Below are 22,096 nucleotides of genomic sequence, written 5' to 3' on the forward strand. Positions count from 1 at the left end.
CATTCTCATCACAGTTTAAAATTCAGCTAGTGTGATTTGAAAGCTTCTACATCCCTTGAGCTGATTCACAGGGGACTAGATAGGAGGCAGATGTTAATTATTACACAAGTAGTGGACAGCATTTCAGGTCAGTTCCCAAGAAAAACGCTGATTTTAAGTTGGGAAGTTCAGTTACAAAAGACAGCATCTTTCCTGACATACATGCCAGTTTTCACAAACTAACCAAGTGATGCTTAGGATTCTAACTTGAGTGGTTGTGATTAATCTGGAACCCAGTGTAGAGAAATACTTTAGATCACTTGTTTCAGTGTGCATTTCTTTGAACACTTAGTATTTACTACCTAGGTTCCTTAGGTCCTTCTGAATTTTCTCAGGCCTGGTCTATACTAGAAAATTAGGTCTGTTTAACTATGCTGATCAGGGGTCTGAAAAATCCACACCCTGGAATGGTGGTGTTAAGCTGACCTAAGTGCCCATGTAGATAGCGCTAGGTTGACAGAAAAATTGACCTAGCTAGCACCTCTTGGGGAGATGGATTACCTACATCGACAAAAGAACTCCTTCTGTCGGCACAGTTAGTGTCTACACTGAAGTGTTTCAGCAGCACAGCTGTGCCATTGTGGCATTTAAGTGCAGACAAATCCTCAGTTTAAGACTTATTTCCCCACTTATCCGAGTCATTAATATATTTGTACACCAGATTTAGACCACATTTTTAGAGTACCCTGTTATTAGTGTAATTCCACACTGAAGACTAACCATTTCTTGTCACTTCATTTTCTAGCTTATAATTTTTTTTAAACAGACCAGAACTTTGTTCTTTTCACACTATGATTACTTCCCTTAACAGTTTTTGCAAGGGATTTTATTCAAATCTTTTTGAAAATCCAAGTTAGTTGTGTCTACCAGTTTTCCTTTGTTCGCTATTTCACTGAAAAATGTTCGAGAATGTTAGATTGAAGAAAATTAATTTACTTCAAAAGGGATTTATTTCTACTATATCAGGCTTATCTAGGTGCTTTATACCTCCATTCTCCTCCTCTAAAATACCCCCAAAGAATTCTCACATGCTATTTCATCTAGTATGGAACAAAGACTCAGTAGCTTCTAGTTTTCCCCCACACCCCATACCCCAATTTCAGAGATTTCAGCTTTCCCCAGTCTAGGAGCTATTTTAATAATACACAGGTATTTATGATACCCCACAGAAAGTAAAACAATACAACTCAGACTTACAACCTATGTTAAAAATCTCCTAATCAATATAATTTGGACACACAGAATGGTTTTTCTACGTCAATTAATAGGTCCTCCAGGTAGCAGACTACGTATATTTAAAACTGCACTACCATAACAACTAAATCTTGCTAATCACTGAGATAACTAGCCAAGAAACAGTATAAGAGATTCTAAATTCTGCCCAGAAGAAAATCTGACACATCAAGAGGGAATGACTAGCTTCCTCCCCTTACCCTGAGATTACACCTCTAAATCTAATCAGGAAGGAAGTAGTCCTACATCAGATCAAACACATGTCGGCCGTCTTACCCTCAAAGATGCTAGAATGAACTTTGAACAGTGATTTCCGCTCCCCTTCAAACACAAAGAAAGGCACCAGAGAGATTCAAGAGCACTTAGATTTGCTTATACCAAACATTCCCCCTCCAATCCTCCATGAAGATCCAAATCACCCAGCACTTTTGTTGGAAGTATATTGCTCACTCTAGGAATTGTGTATGTGGAAACCCAGTTCTCCTCTACGGGAACTGAAAACAACTTACACTTCTGGGCAGGGAGGGTGGTTTCTTTGCACAGTGCCTAGCATGATGGGACCCCGATTCCCATTGTGGCCTCTAGGTACTACTAGAATATTAAATACCTCTCTGTGGGGAAACAGTGTTTGTACAGAGCTTTGTACACTTGAGTGCTATGCATAATTTTCAGAGTTCAGTGGATCTATCAGTGTTACACTTTGATATATGGAAACTTCAGCAGTATACCTCCATTTGTATCAATGGATATAAACATGGACTGGGGAATCAGATAGCTTTAGCCCAAGACTATTATAATTCAGTGAAGAATTAAAAAGAAGCAGCTACTAAGGAACATCTTTTACTGCTCATACATGACCACACATTATTTTGGCTATGCAGCCAATAGAAGGAGCAAGTTAGCAAACCCTGTTTTGTAAATGTTGACAATCACTGATGCTTAAGAAAGCAAACAAAGCAAACAAGAGCCACCATATTTTCCTGCTCTCATGAAACAGGGCAAGAGAATTTTAATGTTGCTAAACAAAAAAAGGACAAAGCATGTCGTGAGTGAAGAGTAGGGAAGTTTCCAGGACCATACTTTATCTCAAAAGAGTACAATACACGCAGGCTTGGCAATATCTTTCAAGGGAAGCTACTTTTTCCACTGACTTTCACAAGCAGAACACCTGGCATCTCTTGCCTAAGGAAGGTGGTTGTTGACCAGACAATTTCAGTGGTAGAGCTGCATTCCTCAGAGAAACACAGCAGTGATGTCTCAGAAGGAAGAGGATGTTTTAATACCACTTCTGTCCACCTCTTCCCCCATTTGAATCCCTTATTTGTAACACCCTGAGGCCTTAATCAGGACTGGGGGCGTCATCATGCTGAGCACTATAAAGAAATGGCAGCTATCCTTGCCCCCAAAGAGCTCTCAGTCCAGTTGTAAGACCAGACATAGGTGGCTTTAAAAAACAAAAAAAATCAATTAAAAGGGGCAGGGATGGGGTGGGGGTGCTGTGGCACCCCACAAGGGTAACAGCAATAAAGTCAAAATTATATTAGCTAGCTAGCAGTAAACTTGATTAGTTCAATACAAATCTGTAAAAATAAAAATTTTACCATTACAAATATCCTTTGCCTATTGTTTCAAAGCTTTGCTTTGTTTGTTCTAAGACTATTTCCCCTTTCCTCCCAGAAAAAAGAAAAAAAAAATTAAAAACCTCTCCCTTTCTCTGCAGCTGACTGAATATGTTCTCCAGTAATAATGCCCTATTTCTTTATTCTCTTTTGTATTAAGGGTGCTTTATGCATCTGTAAAAAGCCATACCGATAAAATATTAAGTAAAGCACACAGATACGGGTGAAATAGGCTATTAATTTTCATTTTTATAATTAGAATTCATCTGTATTTTTATAACTTTATAGTCTTTTTCTGTGAAAAAAAAACTCATAAAACATTTGAGCAGTAAAGTGGAAAAATAAGCGTGTCCTGAAATGAACTTTATAAACTTTATAAAATTAAACAAAAAAATAAGATAATTACAAAGTTAGGATTAGTTCAAAGCTTTGCACTCCCACTCTATTTCATCCCTTTCCCCATTATAGCATGAGAGACTGCATTTAATATATTAAAAATAATAAGGTTTTAGCCAATGATGTTCTTGTATTATTAGTACATCATGCATCATTTAATTGTACATACTACTCTGCCTAATTTAAAAAAACATTTAGTGTACTGCACAACCAATCCCATAACCTATTCTGTATTTATTCCTCCTCATCCTTCATCTCCCTTGGATGTTATCTGCTTTTCCACCCATTCCTGTATCTGACCATTTTTCATTTAGGTCCTGAACCTGCAATCTCATCTATAGACTCCTGCACCCAGGTGCAGCTCTATAGGCTTCAGAGGAACTCTGCAATCAGGCAGATGTGCTTGTGCATGCCCAACCACAGGATCAGGTCCTTAAACTGTAAACTCTTTAGAGCAAGTTCTCATCTGGTATTTTCAGTAAAGTACTCAGTGTATTTCAGACTAGTAAGACATAAAACAGTATTAATGCTCTTCTGCAATCAAGCAGATTCAGTTGTTAAAATAGGAAAAGAAATCTGCAAGATAAAATAATAATCCATATGTAAAGAATCCCGGCCTCATAAGAATGAGTGGATGAGATAGTCACTAGGTAATCATAACTCCCACTTAATTTCTTTTTTCTGTGCACATGCAATAGCTAAAAGGAGCAGATTTCTGAGTCATGTTTTAAGCAAATTTGATATATAGGGCACTTAAGGAAGGGCATGAATTTCCTTCTTAGCTCAAACCCTTTCCAGAAAGGGCATTGTTCATTTGAAATATGTGCTAGAGACACACACACTTCACTTGGTTTAAAAAAAACAATCCACATCATTTACAGTCATAAGTTTTGTTCTGAGATCTCTCCTAGAAGGACTAAAATGCGTAATCTGACAAAGGTTATATGGTGTTCTGTACTGTGTACTGAAAATTAAACCTTACCTTGAATAATTCTTTAAACAGCTGCAAAAGATCTTCCAACCCAACAATCAAATTATTTGTTTTTTTGCTAAAGACCATTCCATTTTGAGAAATATTTTTCAACTTAACCAAAGCCAAATCAGACACACTGCACAGAAACCAGGAAGTGCTTTGGAGCTATTCAAATAAGTAGTAGGCAAGTCCTCTATCACATAGGGAAACTAGGTCAACCAGACCCTCCTTCCCCTATTACATCCAAAAAAGAGAGAGAGGACAACCATAATTCTTGTGAACAACTCAGGAAGTCAGACTTATTAGAGACTCTCCTAGCTCTTCTGGGCTAGAGAAGGTTGTTGAAATGCATGGCCTTTCAGAAAGGCGGGCAGAAGGGAGAGCCATTATTATTTGCTATTATGTAATCCAGTACTTAGACAGGGGTCAGCAGCCTACAGCATGCATGCCAAAGGTGGCACACAAGCCTGCTGCCGCTCTGGGGTTTCCACTGCTGGTCCACTTATAACTCAGAAGCCTGTGTGCAGCTTAAAGTATCTAAATAGGGGCCACCAGACATTGGAAAACTCAGCAAGGAAAAGCAAGGGCAAGGATCACACTAAACTAATAAGATCTGCATTTTAATTTAATTTTAAATAAGCTTCTGAAACATTTTGAAAACATTGTTTACTTTACATAACAGTAGTTTGGTTATATATTATAGACTTAGAGAGACCTTCTAAAAAACGTTCAAATGTATTACCGGCACACAAAGCCTTAAATTAGAGTGTATACATGAAGGCTCGGCACACCATTGCTGAAAGGTTGCCGACCCCGACAGACTGTAAACTCTTCATGGCAGGAATCACCTTTTCTGCCTTGGTACAGCCCCTAGCCCAAGGGGGTCCTGATCTGTGGGGGATGCTATAAAACACTTATGTCATAGTCTTCCCTTAACTAGTAATGAAGTTCCAGTAAATTATGTAAAAGCCTCCACTTTTGACCAGGATTTCTGTTTCTTCACTTTTTAGAACCAGATTTCTGGCTTTAGCTAACATGGATCATTTCTCTAACCCCCTGCAGCCCTCTACTACAGGGTGGGATGTGGACTACTTCAAAACAGATCCTTGTAGTGCCTTAGACTCAATTTACGTACACCGTTTTCTGAAGCAAGGAGGGGAGCAGACTCAGAGAAAGAAAGATGAGAGCGCAATTATGATGTGAAACTTGGAATGCAGCATACACCACAGCTAAGTAACTGTCAATGGAAGTATGACTGCCCAATTCTAGGACTGCTCTGCTGAACAATTTACTTTTGTCATACTCATCTAAAGTCAGTTTCCCAACCTGGGACTCATATGTTAAAAATCCAGGACTGCTTTGGCTGTGAATGTGTGCCCCTGGTCATACTCCATCTCTATAAGGAGAGTTGCTTCACATTTGAGAAAGATATGGGAACTCAAAGAAAAAGAACCTAAATATTTCGCACATCGAATCATAATTTCTCCTTTGTAAAAAAAATTGCAACTTTTATGACTTCAAGTCTCAGCCTTTCAAGTTAATTGTTTCTGATATGAAACTTGCTGCTTCTGTTCTAGGTCAGGTTTTGACAGTGAGCTATAAAATCTGGTTGAGTCCAGAGCAGCTCCAATAACTCAACTCCAATAACTTTTACTCAAAGTAAAAGTTTACTTTGAAGTTAATGGGAACTCTCAAGTACTCCTCTTCTGGCTCTGCTTTGTGGAGGGTTCTCTAGGCAGGGGGTGCTATCGTTCTTAGCCTGTGGCCCAAAATGATATATAGGTTGAGAACCACTGCTAAAGAACATATAAGCCCTCACCATAGGCAAGGACCCCATTGTGATAGATATTGTACAAACAGAAAATAAAGAAACAGTGCCCAACCCAAAGAACTTAAGCAGACTGTAAGTGGCAGGTCCCCTGCTTCACACTTTAGTTGAGAGAATTCTTACGCAGGGCTCCCACCAATACCATTCCACCAAACAGATGGCTCGAGAGTGACCACCACTCCTGCTACTCCCACAGACAACTGGGGCATCGCATCACTCTCATGCAAATTCCATTCATGGAGTCAGAGCAAAGCAGCACTGCCACCATCCTTGGATTGTTCTGAGTGGTCTTTTCCCCAAACGCCTCCTGCCCCCAAGCTCTGTGAACGTTCTCTCAATTCAAAAGTTTTAGAGAAGGTTGCCAGTATCAACAGGCCCAAGCCTAGTGATTTTGGTGCAGATTGGAATACTAGAAAAGCTTGAGTCAGTGGAAAAATTGTGGGCAGAGGGGTCTAGACTGCCTAGTGCTGCATGCACAGTAATCTCTCTGGAGGCCCACTGCTGCTACCTACTCATATCAGAAGCAGCAGCTTAATTTGCTGCATGGGGTGACTGTTTGTAGCCTGGACTCTTACAGAAGTGGGAAGCCTTCCAGGAGGGTTTTATGGGGGGCAGGGACACAGAGGGCAGTGGAAGGGTGGAGCAGGAACCCACAAGGGAATGAGGGGAAGACATGGTGGAGATGAGGAAAACAATGGCTGGGGGTGGGAGAAGAGATGGGGAGGGTAGGGGAGGGGAAAGGAAAGCAAGGACCTGGGAGAAAGCAAAGGCCCTGCTGTGAGGGAAGGAGGGAGAATGAGGGCAGAGACCCTAGCATAGGAGACAAAAGGTATAAAGGAGAGGAACAGAGAACCTGACCTGAGGGATAGGCAGGGGGTTTGTAGGGAGTGTCTGCAATAGAGAGGGATGGGAAGGTGGCACATGGCGAGCTTGTAGGGGTAATGGAGGGATGCAAGGAGCAACTGGTGTGTGCAGTGAGCTCAGTCTACACAAGCTACAGCGTGTGCAACCCCCTAGTAGAAATATAAGGAATGTGAAGCCCAGCTTTCCTTTGGAGCTCCAATTCGGGATAGCAGGAATGGTTCCTATGAATGCTCATCTCACTGAAAGCGCAGGTGCACTGCATCTTTTACAAACATACCCTTTATTTAAAGGTCAGCCAGTCAAGTGTACTGAACAGGGTGGATTTTGATTAAAAGCAAATAGATTTAAATCACTAGTCAGGAAGATTTGATTTAATCATAGATTCCCATATAAAAGTGCAGTCTTGTTGGTTGTTACAACCTTAATACAAAGTCTTCACAACTCAGAAATAGGTGTAGGTTTCATTTTTAGAAGGCACACACTATACATTTTTAAACTGAATTTTTAGAAAAATCTTTTCAGATTAGTTTTACAGCTATATCAGAAAATGAACAACTGGTTATTCCATTTATCACAGGTAAATGAAGCAGATATTTATGAAGTCACTGGGAGGTGAACTATCTCCAAATCAACAAGTTAATCATTAATATTTGGAGGATTTTCTTGCCATGCTGTATTAGGAGGAAAACATCACCAGTCAGACATTTATATTGTTTTATTTAACCTAAAAACAACATTATGTATTTTGTATTTTTTCACCAACAGCAAACATATAATAATTTAACAAAACAAGCGTAAGTCCCTTGCTTCTCACATTTATCTCCAGACTTCTTCTCCTTGTCCAGATCTATTCCACCCCCAGCAATCTTCTATTCATTGAACTTTTTGCAACTTCTCACTTTTAGAGAAAGGTAAGGGATTGACTCGGTGTACACAAATTTTCAGAGGGCCAAAAAAGCTGAGGTCTGTTATTTCTCACCTCTATATATTAATTTATTTTAAAACATTTTTGCTGTTAACAAGCATGTTATCTCTGGAGACACAAATCAAGAGTTTGAGAACTGCAAAACTAAGCATTTCTGATGGTATCTTCTAGATAGAGCACTGAGTCCCATCAGGTAGATAGAAAGATTACCCTAAATGTATACAGAAGCCCCTGGGACCCTATAAGATTAAGTCCCTAATCCATGTACGATTGGAACTCATTTACAAAACTTTTCTTAAACATTACATGAATATGTTGTCTCATATTATAGAATTAGAATTCAAAATCCCTATTCCATGATGAGATATCTTTGAGCTATAATGTATCTTAATTAAAAATCTATATAAAGATTTTTTTCCCCTCAAAAAGCATTTCAGCAAAAAAATTCTGATTTAAATTTTAAAAAAATCAGATTTTTTTAATTTAAAAAACAAATCACTGATTTTTATCCATCCTGGTATTGAAAATGAAGAGGGACTACATTTTTTTTCTTTTGCAAGTCTCCTTTTAAAATTAGAGACCGTTCAATACAAAAGGTTTTGTTTATTGTTTTCTGCTTCCACATGGTGGTGCACAATGAAGAGTCAGAAGGCTGGGGAAAACAAGAGGATGAAAGAAATACGAAAAAAACATATTAGCAGTATGCATCTACATCTGAGATAACATGACAATTCACAAGCTACAACATCTATTACAGACAATTTGGGGCATTAAGGGCTAGCAGGTAGGAAAGCAGACAATCTACAGTCACTTTTGGCCAGATTTGTTACCTGCAACTGTGGAAGTGAGGGAAGTGTTCTATGCACTACCCTGACACAATGTTCAGCAGGGCCCACAAGCAGGATTTTAAAATTTGTTTAACTTTTGGGAGAAAAATGCTGTTTAATTAAGTTTAAGTGTCATTTATTGTTAAAGCCCTTACTAGAAATGGTTGCTATTATATCCTAAAGTCAGTGCACTTTTACACAAAGACAGCATCTAGCTCTGCTGGCCTCACATTAGGTAAGGTTCATGCTCACGTTCAGATATCAAGCAAATGTACAGTCTGGGTTCCAGTATGTCAGTTATTGTACAAAGTTTATGGGCCACATGCTGTCTCCAGGTAAACAAGAAGGTCTCATTAACTTCCACAAGAGCTTTGCCACACTTACCCATGAGCAGAATTTCACAGTTATTTTACAAGATGTGCAACCTGTTCAGGAGTTGTATGTGCAACAGGATGAGTGTGCTGACAATCCTAGTGAGAGGAGATCTGAACAGCAGTATTGTACACAAGCTCCATCCTGGGAGACCATTAAAAAACTGCAGTTGTCCAGTTAAGCATGGAGAAGGAGATCATGTGGCTACTGCCACAAAACTACTGCTGTCTTGTTACCTTTGAGAAGGGTCTACTAGCCTTATTTATGAGGTGCTCAGAGGCATGATAATTTGTTCTTTTGGCTTGATAGCTCAACGTTTGCTATCCAAACAGGTTCAGAGGAACTTCTGGGGCACCAATTCCCTTTACTGTTTCCCTCCCCTGCCCTCTCCCCAGCCAGTGACCAGTCTGCTCTCGCCCTGGAGTTGATCACAGCCCAGATTTCATTAGCTCCAAACTAAACTTCAAGCCAGCAGTGTGGCGTGGAACATACAGTACATTCCTTCTCAGCCCCCACAGGAATGAAACAAGACAATATGTTAACTGAGTATAATCTCCAAAATAGAGCATATTCCAGATTCATACATGCAACTCAAACATTTTTAGTTTGTTAGCAATCATATATACATTTAAGGCGGCTACACATACAAAACCTGAAAGACGCGCAAAACATTTAGCCACTGGACTATATTGCCAGTAATTTTTGAATATGGCTGCATACAAAAAAGCTTATATGCCAAATTTAATTCCTTTTTATTCTATGCAAGGAAGTCAGATGCAATCTACGGTCACAACTGGGTTTTGTACCTTTGAATTGCACACCTTTACTCAGCCAACTTCCTTGCTGAGTAACTGCCACCTACTTCATCCAGGAATTGCACAGTTCCTTAAAAACCTACGGTTTTAGCCCAGCTTCAAAATATATTTTTATTTTGTTACAGAAGAAGAGTTTCCTGTGTTCAGAGGACACTTCCAAGACTCTGGAAGATGTACAGAAATACTGTATTATTCCTAAATCTAGTTATCAGCAGAGTACTTTCACCTTAGACTCTGGGTAAGAGAAGGATGGATTTGTGTGGGTGCCATGGCAGGGGCCTTGGGCATTGTTGCACCTTGGTCCCTCACACACACTGCCTGTGACACATAATAGTGGAGCTAATGGAAAAGCTGATACCCCAGATCACATGTGCTTGTTAACTTGTAGTAGTATATGCCAACATTTGACAGTTTTCTGGTCATTCTACTCATAAATCTACCATTCCATTCCTTTACTCTTGTTTATGCTATTGTCTCGCTACTGCTTCAAATGAAACAAGGCAGAATGAAGTAGCAGATCAGTATGAGGCAAAGTTAAATTGAACATCGGCTCTTCAATCAGCTTGAATTCCAAGAAACCCAAATCAGACAAACATCAACAGGATTATTTGCCACTTCAGGCACTGGAGTTAAGATCTGCTGCTGTGAATCTCACTGAAGATCCACAACATTCCAGGCCATAGGGGCCGACTTCAAGAGTGCTCCAGGGCTGGAGCACCCATGGGGAAAAATTAGTGGGTGCTCTGCACCCACTGGTACCCAAGCTCCTCACCTCACCTCCTCTTCTGCCTCCTCCCCTGAGCATGACATGTCCCCGCTCGCCCAGCTACCTCCCAACGCTTGCCGCTAAACAGCTGTAGCAAGCTCTGGAAGGGAGTGTGGAAGAGCGGGAACATGGCATGTTCAGGGGAGGAGGCGGGGAAGAGGTAGGGCTGTAGATTTGGGGAAGAAGTAGGAATAGGGGCAGGGAGGAGTGGAGACTCTGGAGAAGGAGTTGGAACGGGGGTGGGGCAGGGTAGGAGTCGGGGCAGTGGCACAGGGGGATCGAGCACCCACCAGCGCCAGCAGAAGTCAGTGCCTATGTTCCAGCCTATGGTTCTATAGTTTAACAACTAGTAGAAAACATGCAACTAAGAACTTTCTTAAAACAGTGTAGGTATACATCACTATTTTAAAAAATAGTTGGGAAAGTCAAAGCTAACTATTAAGTAATCCAGCTACACTCATGCAGTGAGGCAACTGCCTCCAAATGAGAATATATCAGTTACAATCCTGATTATTTTAACAGGGATAGCAACCTTATTTAAGTCCCAATAGCTATACACACCACCAGATTTATTTTGGTAGGTCCCAAAAGTGGACCAAGTAGTTTATTAATGATGGAATTAGTGGATTAAAGCAAGGACTTCACAATACAAGGTCAAAGTATTTCTACACATAAGAATCCACATCTGATACTACCCCACATCAAGTCTGTTATTTCTCTTGCTCCACTCGAGCTGTCTGTTGTGCCCTCCTTTACCTTAGCATAGATTATTTTGTTGAGCTGTATGTTTGTTTTAAGGATGAGACTTTAAAGCAGGAAGAACCAGCCTGTCACTTCTCCACAGTTAAGGGGGGGAAGGAAACTAACAAACAGCTTCTGTGGCCCAATCCATATTGGTCCCTAACAGCATCACCTGGAAGAAGTACAAATGGTGACCTCTCCCGTCTTAATGCTTTGTCCACCACTCTGAAAAAAGGGGAGAAGAAAGGGAACATGTCTTCCATAGACAAAGGTCCTCCCTAGATCAAAGACACAGTGGAGGGGGAAGCAATCTTACTCAAGATAATGATTCTCCATTGGTGATGAAATATCTCATCTGCTTTACTGTAATTGTCTTTTTTGTACAGTAGGAGATTCACTAGCATGTTTTCAGTTGGTGTACGTGGTGCAACAGGTTTAATTTACCTTTCTTTTGCCTGATAATCCAGATTGTTCTTGGTCCCATCTCCCCTGCCCTCCCAACCTGATCTAAACATTTCATTTTTGCATCTCCAGCTCCACTCCCTTTAAGTTTTTGGTCCTCATTTCACTAGCTCATTTTAAAAGAATTATATACTATGTTGCTACAACAAAGTGAGCAGAGTACACATACTGCCCAGTAGAGAGACTGAAATCAATTATTTTGTTCTGAGAGACTATTCAAGATTGCCCTGCAAAGTGAGTGTAAAGGTGGAGCAGAAAGAAAAATGCAGGATACCCACAAATTTTGTTTAATTTCCCCATGGGAGATGTTCTGCAGAGAACACCTTGCACATATACTTTTTGCCTGTTTGGATGGAATGGTATGCAGACTCAGATAATCAAACAATAGATACATAGCTCCTCTTTGTGGGTCAAAACATGGTTTCATATTTAACAGTGCAAGACCTGGAGCCCTTTGTTTTATTTGCAGCCATGTCAACTTTTCCTAAGACGATAATGTAAACATTAGTAAGTTATTTCTACCAATTAATCTCATTGAAAGTGTAACTGTGTATGGCCAAAGGCTCACAGATCTGACTACAGACAAGTTTCTCCCATGCAACTATGACAGTGAAGCAGGAGTTTCCAGTATATATTTTACATGAAGGACCTTTTCACCACCAGTCTGAAAGGATTTTCTAGAAATGCTGCATAATGAGTCATCAAATGCAGGCAGATAAGTTTCATTTTGAAGTCTGATGCACTGGATACAAAATCAATAGTGGGACTAAAAATAAGAACTACCATTTTTTTATTGCACTTATCAGCATTCATTCCCAAGCTTTCACACTGTGAAACATCGTAATAGTCTCTCTCGAAAAACTTTTCATACCATTAGCAATCAAAGACTGCCTCTTCTATTTGCATGAGCCCTCTATAGCAACTACAGCAACTGTAATGGTCTTCAGTGCAATAAGTCAAGGATGCAGAACTGAGCATATACCAGGATTTACTCCCACATTAGTAGGCAAATACAGAAAACACCAATAAATGTCCCAAAGAGATCCTTTCTCAGAAGATACCATCACGGCAGGGACAGCCCTAACTAACAAACTTCAAGAAGAAAGGCAACAGAAATGGAAAGAATTGACGGAAGGAATAGACATGGCCCACAGTAATAGGAAAACACTGTTGACCTTTCACAAGCTGAATCATGACCCAAAGAAAGTACAGCAACACCACAAAAATCAGCCAATCAGGTAGCACACTGGCTTCTGCTCAACAGGAAAGCTCTGAACAAGCAGCTTATAGTCCTAATTGTAGTATCTGAACTAATTTCAAACTGATCTGGAAGAAAATCATTTCAGCCTGCTGTACACAATAAATGAACTCAATGCCAGAACAAGTCACTTGAAGAATGGCAAAGCAGCTGGATATGATGACATATGCATGGAGCAAATTAAGCACTTTGGTCCTGCAACCACCTTATGGGTATTATGCCTTTTTAACAATTGTTCATCAACCTTTAGATTACCCAAACGATGGTGACAAGCCTGTGTAATAGGTCTATTGAAGCCAGGAAAGAATGCTTCTGTCCCAAAGAGCTTCAGGCCAGTATCACTCCTATGCCACCTTTATAATTGACTTTCATGTCATATCTAACAGGATCTAATACTGCCAAATTTAGCCTCGGAAAGTCCTGCACTAGCCAAACACTGAAGATCCCCCAGCATGCAGAAGAGGGATTCAAGAAAGGGATGATAACACGCAGTGTGTTCGCAGATCTTTCAGTTGCATACAATACAGTCAGCCAACAAAACCTCCTTGCCAAAGTCTACGATATATCCACGAACACCACCTAGTGCAGCTCATCCAATCTCTTCTGGAGAAGACACATTTTTACATAGCACTGTGTAAAAAATGGAGCTGCTTGAGACACCAAAATTGTCTCCCATAGGACAGTGTGCTAGCACCAACCCTCTTCAACATTTTACACACACACACACACACACACACACACACACACACACCCACCATACAGAGCAATACGAGGCACTTCACAATGGCAGATCTATGCATCACATCACAGGAGAAGGACTTTGCCAGCATCTAGAACAGACTATGAGCAACATCTCAACTTACTACATCAAGAGCCAGCTTCACATAACCCAAGCAAGATACAGGTGATAGCTTTTCACTTATGCCATTGAGAAGTGAAGTGGAAACTAACCACCAACTGGAATGGAATCCCATTGGCTAATCACCCAAACACTGTCTACCTGGGGATGACCTTGGACCAAATGCTTTCCTTCAAAGCACATGTAGAGAAGGTGAAAGGAAAAGTTAGTGTCTGCAACAACATTCTTTGAAAGTTGGTCACCTCAGAGCAGGGAGCTATCCAGCTACTTTACAAACCATTGCTATTGCTGTGTGCTACTCCATTGCAGAGTATGCATGTCCAGTGTGCGAATGATCCATCCATGATAAGAAACTAGATCTTGTCCTAAATGACAGCTGTCATGTAAAAACAGGATGTCTAAAGCCAAGACCAAAGGATAGCCTGTACTTACTGGCTGGTGTTGCACCACCTGGTATCAAGAGGAAGGTAGCAAGCCAAAGCGAAAGATCACAGCAGGTGGCATCCACTACATGGTCACAGAGGAGTAACCAAATGCCTTAAATCACAAAAGAGTTTCATGGCCAGTGTTGTGCCTTTGGATACAACAGCTGGCAAGGCACTATTGAGTTATGGAATGAAAGACTGCATGCAGTCAGATGCACTGAAACAGATTTGTAACTTCAAGAGGACCTTCCTGGAGGGGCTGATAAAGTCTATTTAACATGGTGATGTCTGAACCACCTATGTACTCAAACTTGTAGATCAAAGACTAACATGATCAAATGGGGCTACTCTAAACACTAATACATGCGAATGTGGTGAAGTGCAGACCAGAGATCACCTGCTTTTTTGCAGACTCCTTGGGGAGACCTGTATAAAGGAGGACCTCGTTGTAATGACAGAAACAGCCATTGCTTGTGCACAGTTCTGGAAACATGTCTAGTCTGTGACAAGGATACAAGAAGCAGTATTTTGTCACTCTTTTTTAAAAAAGACAATCATTCTACTTTTGTTTTTCACTTTATCTCCACCTCCCCGCTATTCTCCTCTTCTCTCCATAGCACATTACTACTGTACTGCTTGGTCCTCCATTCCCCAGATCCTTTTCTTCTACCTCCACATGGTACCCTACCAATTGGTTCTCTTCTGCCCTAGGCATCTCTACTACTGGCACCTCCAGCCGCAGAAGAACAGAACATAAGAATGGCCCTACTAGATTAGGCCAAGGATCCATCTAGTCTAGTATCCGGTTTTCTGACAGTGAACAGTGCCAGGTGCCCCAGAGTGAATGAACAGAACAGGCAATTATCAAGTGATCCATCCCATCACTTATTCCCAGTTTCTGGCAAACAGAGGCTAGGGACACCATTCCTGCAATCCACTGATGGACCATTCTTTTTAGGTGACAGATCTGAGGAGTTGTCCCAGATTGAGGTATCATTAGAGGTGGTTTTGGAACAAATTGATAAATTAAACAACAATAAATTACCAGGACCAGATGGTATTCACCCAAGAGTTCTGAAGGAACTCAAATGTGAAATTGCAGAACGACTAACTGTAGTCTGTAACTTATCATTTAAATCAGTTTCTGTACCAGATGACTGGAGGATAACTAATGTGATGCCAATTTTTAAAAAGGGCTCCAGAGGTGATCCTGGCAATTATAGGCCTGTAAACCTGACTTAAGTACCGGTCAAAATAGTTGAAACTATAATAAAGAACAATATTGTCAGACATATAGATGAACATAATTTGTGAAGGAAGAGTCAACATGATTTTAGTAAAGGGAAAACATGCCTCAATGTACTAGAATTCTTTGAGGGGGGTCAACAAACACGTGGACCAAGGGGATCCAGCGGATATAGTGTACTTAGATTTTCAAAAAGCCTTTGACAAGGTCCCTCACCAAAGACTCTTAGGCAAAGTAAGCTGCCACAGGATAAGAGGGAAGATGCGCTCATGGACCGTTAACTGGTTAAAAGATACGAATCAAAGGATACGTATAAATGGTCAGTTTTCAGAGCGAAGACAGGTAAATAGTGGTGTCCCTCAGGGGTCTGTTCTGGGACCAGTGCTATTCAACATATTCATAAATGATCTGGAAAAAGGAGTAAACAGTGAGGTGGCAAAATTTGTAGATAACTATCTTTAGTAATTTTGTAAGACCCAGGCAGACCGCAAAGAGCTACAAAGGGATCTCTCAAAACTGGGTGACTGGGCAACAAAATGGCAGATGAAATTCAATGTTGATAAATGCAAAGTAATGCACATTGGAAAGCATAAGCCCAACTATACATATAAAATGATGAGATCTAAATTAGCTGTTACCACTCAAGAAAGCGATCAAGATGGTGCCTGTTTCCTTTCCTCTTCCTGTGAAACACTGGCTCTTTCAAAGCCAGGTTTTGAGGTTTGTTTGTTTTTTTTAAAAGCACATGTATCTATTAAAAAGGTGCTCTTAGGGCAGTGTAACCTGCCAACTCTCCACAAATCATCAAGGAGTGGTCTGCAGACCACAGTAAGAACTGGTGTTTTAAGCTATTTGCACAATTTTACAAGGCCAGAATTAATCCTTCATTTGAAATTTGTCATACTGGTGAATGTTACTTGGCAGTGCAATTCCAAATACAGTGCTAGGTTTGTATTTATATTCTTGCACATTCCAAATACCAGACTTTTCTTTGAAACAAACTTTTAAGATATTGGGTATAATTTTACTATAACTTTTGAGGCATAAAGACTCACAAAACCATTTCAGAGAGAGAATGAAGAAATACTCTAGCAGCTTGTCTACACAAACTTACACCAAAATAATTAAAGTGGTAATTCACACTTTTTGATATTTCAGTGCACGTCTGTGTGTGGACACTTATATTGATTCAAGAGTGCCCTGTTTCAATTTTGCTTATGTAAGTTAAACTATTTAAGCTATATTAAATAGGGCATTTTTCAACACAGGTTTTCAAAATAAAGTTTTCACAGGTCAAAACCAGTAGAAATACTTCCATGACCACTACATTTCAATAACAAGACAGTACCGGATATATTTCCATGCTGCTTTGCTATTCCACTATTGACCGCAAAGAACAAACAGTCCCTGTCTATGTTTACAAGTCAATCAACTGCAGTGTTGAGTAAGCAATGAGAACCCATGTTAAGTGGACACAAATTGCAAAACTGACTGGTCTGTCTATATTGTCCCAGGTAAAAATATGTAACATAGTACAAATACTAAATGAATTGTATTGCTTCACTATTCATTACTAGAAAGGGATGAGACCTCCCCCATGCTATTAAGGAACACAATCAATTTTAAGAGGTGAATGTAATTACTATATTAAAGTACACTAGACTGTATCTAGACTTCTAACTTAACTAAAAAGAAGATAGTCTCTTATTTCAATTCATTTGACAGCACCTTGAGTTTCCCCAGATATACCGTTTGCCTGGATCTTTCACACACCAACAGGAGAAAGGTTTTGCTGCTCTTGCTGTTCTATTTTTAAAGAAAAATGTGATGGTGTCATAAACAGATAGTTAAGGGTTAATGTCTCTTTTACCTGTAAAGGGTTAAGAAGCTCAGTAAACCTGGCTGACACCTGACCACAGGACCAATAGGGGGACAAGATACTTTCAAATCTTGGTGGAGGGAAGTCTTTTGTTTGTGCTCTTTGTGGTGTTGTTGTTCGCTCTTGGGACTAAGAGGGACCAGCCGTCCATCCAGGCTCTTCAAATCTTTCTGAATCAGTCTCTCATGTTTCAAACTTGTAAGTAATTAGCCAGGCAAGGCGTGTTAGTCTTATGTTTTTTTTCTCAACTTGTAAATGTTTCTTTTTGCTGGAAGGATTTTACCTCTGTTTGCTGTAACTTTGAACCTAAGGCGGGGGTGGGGGGGGCACCCCTCTGGTCTATAGGAATCTGATTACCCTGTAAAGCATTTTCCATTCTGATTTTACAGAGATAATTTTTACCTTTCTTTTTTTAATTAAAAGCTTTCTTTTTAAGAACCTGATGGATTTTTCCTTGTTTTAAGATCCAAAGGGATTGGATCTGGACTCATCAGGGATTGCTGGGGGAAAGGAGGGGGGATGGTTAAATTTCTCCTTGTTTTAAGATCCAAGGGGTTTGGATCTGTGTTCATCAGGGAACTGGTAAAGTCCCTCAAGGCAACCCAGGGAGGGAATGAAGTTTTGGGGGGACAGAGGGTGCCCCAGACACTGGAATTCTGGGTGGTGGCAGTGTATACCAGATCTAAGCTAGTAATTAAGCTTAGAAGTGTCCATGCAGATCCTCACATTTGTACCCATAAGTTCAGAGGAGGGAAAGAAACTTTGACCGATGGTAAAGCCTAGAAACTGGCAGGACAACGTAAGGCCAGGTGTAGCATCAAAAATTGTGTAACTCATTGACACCGACTAGAATTTCAGGTTGAATTCCTCTATATATGTACAGAGTGGCAGAGTTTGGCAAAGCAGAAAGCACCCACTCCCTTCTTTAGCTGCTGCCCAGGTGACCCCAAAATGTACTGTGACCACAGCAGCATGCAGCACTGCAGGAGCAGGGTGGAAAGGGGGAGGTAACGGAGAAGGTAAGGGTACTAAAGAATTGAACAGTCAAAGAACCATTCTAGCCTCTTAACACATACACCTTATATCCACATAAGGGACCTGTTCCAACAGGTTGACGTGCATGCGGATCTGTAAGGGGTCACTGCAACCCCTTTTTTTGACAGAGTGCACCTAGGCTAGCTGAAGCAGCTCATCCACTCCTCTCCCTGGAGTACACGGGTGTTCGTCACTAAACTCCCTGAATCCACTACACCGTGTCCGGCCTCTGGGCCGGGTAGCACGACAAGGGAAATGGTTTAGGACAGCGGCGGTATGAAGTGGAGGCTCAACTTAGAACCAGGCAGCGGCAGCAGCAGCAGGCGCCGCTTGGACACACTGACCCACGTGGCCTTAACACAGGGCAGCGCCTAGAGACAAAGGCCACTGGGGGAGGCCGGGCCGGGGGCTGCTGCTGCAGCCTGGCCGCGGGCAGGGCTAGGGCGGAGGGCCCCGCGCAGGAAGGCCGGGGCCGGGCGGACACTCACCGGTCTCCAGGGCCTGGTTGTATTTCTCCAGCGCAGCCGGCAGCTCTTGTCTGTCCCGCAGTTCGTCTCCCTCGGCGCGGAGCCGCCGCGTCCGGCTCTCGCCCTCCAGCCACTTCTCCAGCAGGTTGCCCAGCACCACGTTGACCCGGGCGCTGGCGGGGCCGGGGGCGTCGGCGGCGCGGCGGGGCCGGGGGCAGCGGCCGCAGTCGCCGGGCTCGGCGCAGCGCCGGCAGCGGGTGTGGCCGCAGTGCAGAGTCACCGGCTCGCAGAGCAGCCGCCGGCACAGGGGGCAGCCGAGCAGCTCCGGCGGGCGGCAGCAGGCGGGGTCGCTCAGCGCCTCGCCCGCCCCCTCGGGGCCGCCGGCGGGCCAGGGCGGCAGGCGCAGCGCCTTCTCGCGGAGGCGGAGGGCCAGGCTCTCCGCCAGCTCCCGCAGCTCCTCGGGCCGCAGGCGGGCCAGCCGGGCGGCGGCGCTGTAGGCCTCCAGGGCCTCGGCCATGCGGCCGGCGCGGGCCAGCGCGTCCCCCCGGCGCAGGCAGAGGCCCCGCTCGGGCTGCGGCAGCTCGGCCAGCTGCGAGCCGTAGATCTCGGCCGCCAGCTCGAAGTTGCCGCCGCGAAAGGCCTCCTCGGCCACCTGCAGCATCTCGGCGCAGGGCCCGGGGCTCGGCTCCATGCCGCCCGCTTCGCTCGCCGGGCCGCCCCGGCCCCTACGCCATGCCGCCCGCCCGCGCCTCCTTCCCGGCAGGCTCCGGCCCGGGGGGCGGCGCTGCCTCGCTCGCTCGCTCGCTCCCTCCTGTCGCGGGCACCGCCCGCCCCCCACCGGCTTATTTATTATGTAATGGGTGTGTGACGCGCCCCCGCCCGGGGCGGTGCCGCCTCCTGCCCAGCGCCGCGGTGGGGAGCGGCGGCCCGGAGATGGCAGCGCGCACCCCCCTCCCCGCCGGGCTGAGCGAGGGGAGCCCCCTGCGGCTGGAAGCCTGCTCGGTGCCGCGCAAAGGCCTGTGCTGGGGACGCTCCGCTGCACAGAGCGCCCCGCCGCTGCAAGCCCCTCTGCGTGGAGGGGAAAGGCCCCCTCCTGGCTCGACTTAGCAACTGGAGGGACATCAGCCCCCGGCTGGACCCCTGACTTGCTCTGGTGCCGAAGGGGGCAGGCGTTAGTACACCCCCCGCCCCCCGCGCACAGTTTGTGAAAAGAGCAGATTAAAGTTCCTGCGCTGTTGCTTCTCACTGAGCCCTTTTCCCAGTCGCTCAGCTCATATGTCAAATGTTGCTTCCAGCCGCTGCCAACTCAGTTTGGGATCTGAAAGTCATGCTTTATGGGTGGTGCAGCAGCAGCAGCAGCAGCGGCGGTAAAAGATAATGCACGCGGAGCTTAGTTAAAAGCAGATGATGCGTGAGTCCGAATGGAAACCAGCTGTTTCTGCAGGGCTAACAGGAGTAAAAAGGAGACAAGATTTATTTTAGTCGATAGTGCATGCAGGCATGCAGAAATTATTCTGAGGAACAAGGAGCAGATCAGGTAAGTAAGAAAGTGCTGTTTTTCATAGTCACTTTTCCAAGTACAGCTGCACAATAGGAGGCGTATTTGCCAATTTCCCCAAGACAAATTCCCAACCAACAGCCTTTTTCTTTGTGGCCCCACCTCTTTACCAGCCAGCAGTTAGAGGTCTGATCTGTCTTCAGCTCTGTCAATTTCCTGCATTCCTGCAACTCTTGCACCATTATTCACACCCTCACTGGCTCTAGGCTACTAGTGTCCAAAATATTGGTATCCTTTGAAAGTTTCATCAGTCCCTTTCTAGGGATGTTTACTTGCCCTACTATGATAGGACCTTAATGCAGGATTGAATACCATTGCTCCCATTTTGTTGAAGAGACCAGGCTGAGCAGACTCTATTCACATTCTCCACTTCCTACATCTTCTAGGCAGAAGGCGATGGAGCATTTTGTTCCACTACGTTGTGGTGCATCTTGGCAAGGACCAGTGAGGAGATCTTGGGAGGCTGATGACGATGGGATCAACCCCAAGCATCTCGGTTGAGCCGTTTCTCAGAGTTATCCTCTGGCTCCTGGAATTCTGAGCTGGAGTGGCAGAACTTTTGCTGATTCTGCCTCCTGCTCCCGTCCTTGGTTCCTAGCAAAGGGACCCTTTCTGACAACTCTCTTTACTCTTCTGGAAAGGCGGAGCCACTGATTTCTCTAAGTGTCTTCTAGTTGCTCTGGGGTGGCTATACACCTCAGTTGTAAGGCTGTCTATCTTGATACAAGGTTTTTGCTACCAATACTAACCCATGTGACAGTAGAGAACAATAACTATTCTACTAATTTAGATGGAAGGGTGTTAACATGACCCTGTCACTATCCATATTTAAACAAGGTTTGGTATATAGAGACCTCAGGCTGCTTAGTACCATGGCAAACTCATCATTACAATGTTTGACCTTTTATTAAAGATACAAAAAAGAAGGGACCAGTTAAAGCATTTGAAATATTAATTATTTAAATAAAGCCTTCATTTTAACAATGTACCTTGTTCTCTTTCCCTTTACCTGGAGAGAGATTTTAAAAGACACTCCCTCTTCTCCCATCTGAAAGACTTTTAGATGGACATAAGAATGTAATAACTGTCTTTTGGGGGGAAAGAGAACAGGTTATTTGATGTGGACTGGAGCTCTTGTTGCTGAAATCTGATCCCCTTTCCTGAAAGACAAACACACACAAAGAGGAGAGAAATGAACAGCAGGGATAGCTAATGCAGCTTCTGTGTGTAGTGCTGAGCTCTCATTTGTAACCTCACTGCTGGAGGAACACAGGCACAGTTTATGCTCTAATCCAGTGGTTCTCAAACTTTTTTTTCCGCTGAGCACTTGAAAATTACGGAGGGTCTCGGCGGACCACTTAATGATCTTTCCAAATTTTGTTTGTACCGTTAGCTAATTATTGTAAAGCGCTTTGGATAAAAGTGCTATATAAAAACTAACTTAATAATTAACATTTTGGGGTTCTACAAATAAAAGCACACAACTCATATTTTAATATCAGTGGTCTT

The 22,096-nt window shown here is 43.0% G+C and overlaps 1 protein-coding gene across 2 annotated transcripts in view; it reads right to left on the reverse strand.

Annotated features, from left to right (window-relative positions):
• LONRF2 (LON peptidase N-terminal domain and ring finger 2) overlaps positions 1-19,775 on the reverse strand; it is a 45,935-nt gene extending 26,160 nt beyond the window's left edge. The window contains exons 1-3 of one of the 2 annotated variants that reach the window (XM_050921862.1): positions 19,051-19,137; positions 15,865-16,056; positions 14,800-14,902 (exon numbers count right to left, since the gene is read on the reverse strand). Coding sequence is in view for 1 of the 2 variants with exons in the window: in XM_050921853.1 (XP_050777810.1) it covers positions 19,051-19,720 (670 nt within the window). In the remaining variant the exon portion in view is untranslated. Of the gene's footprint in view, positions 1-14,799; positions 14,903-15,864; positions 16,057-19,050 lie in introns of both variants that reach the window. The other variant, XM_050921853.1, reaches the window with a different exon arrangement.
• Positions 19,776-22,096: the final 2,321 nt, after the last annotated feature.

Source organism: Gopherus flavomarginatus, chromosome 1 (assembly GCF_025201925.1).
Source record: "Gopherus flavomarginatus isolate rGopFla2 chromosome 1, rGopFla2.mat.asm, whole genome shotgun sequence".
Lineage (NCBI taxonomy): Eukaryota > Metazoa > Chordata > Testudines > Testudinidae > Gopherus > Gopherus flavomarginatus.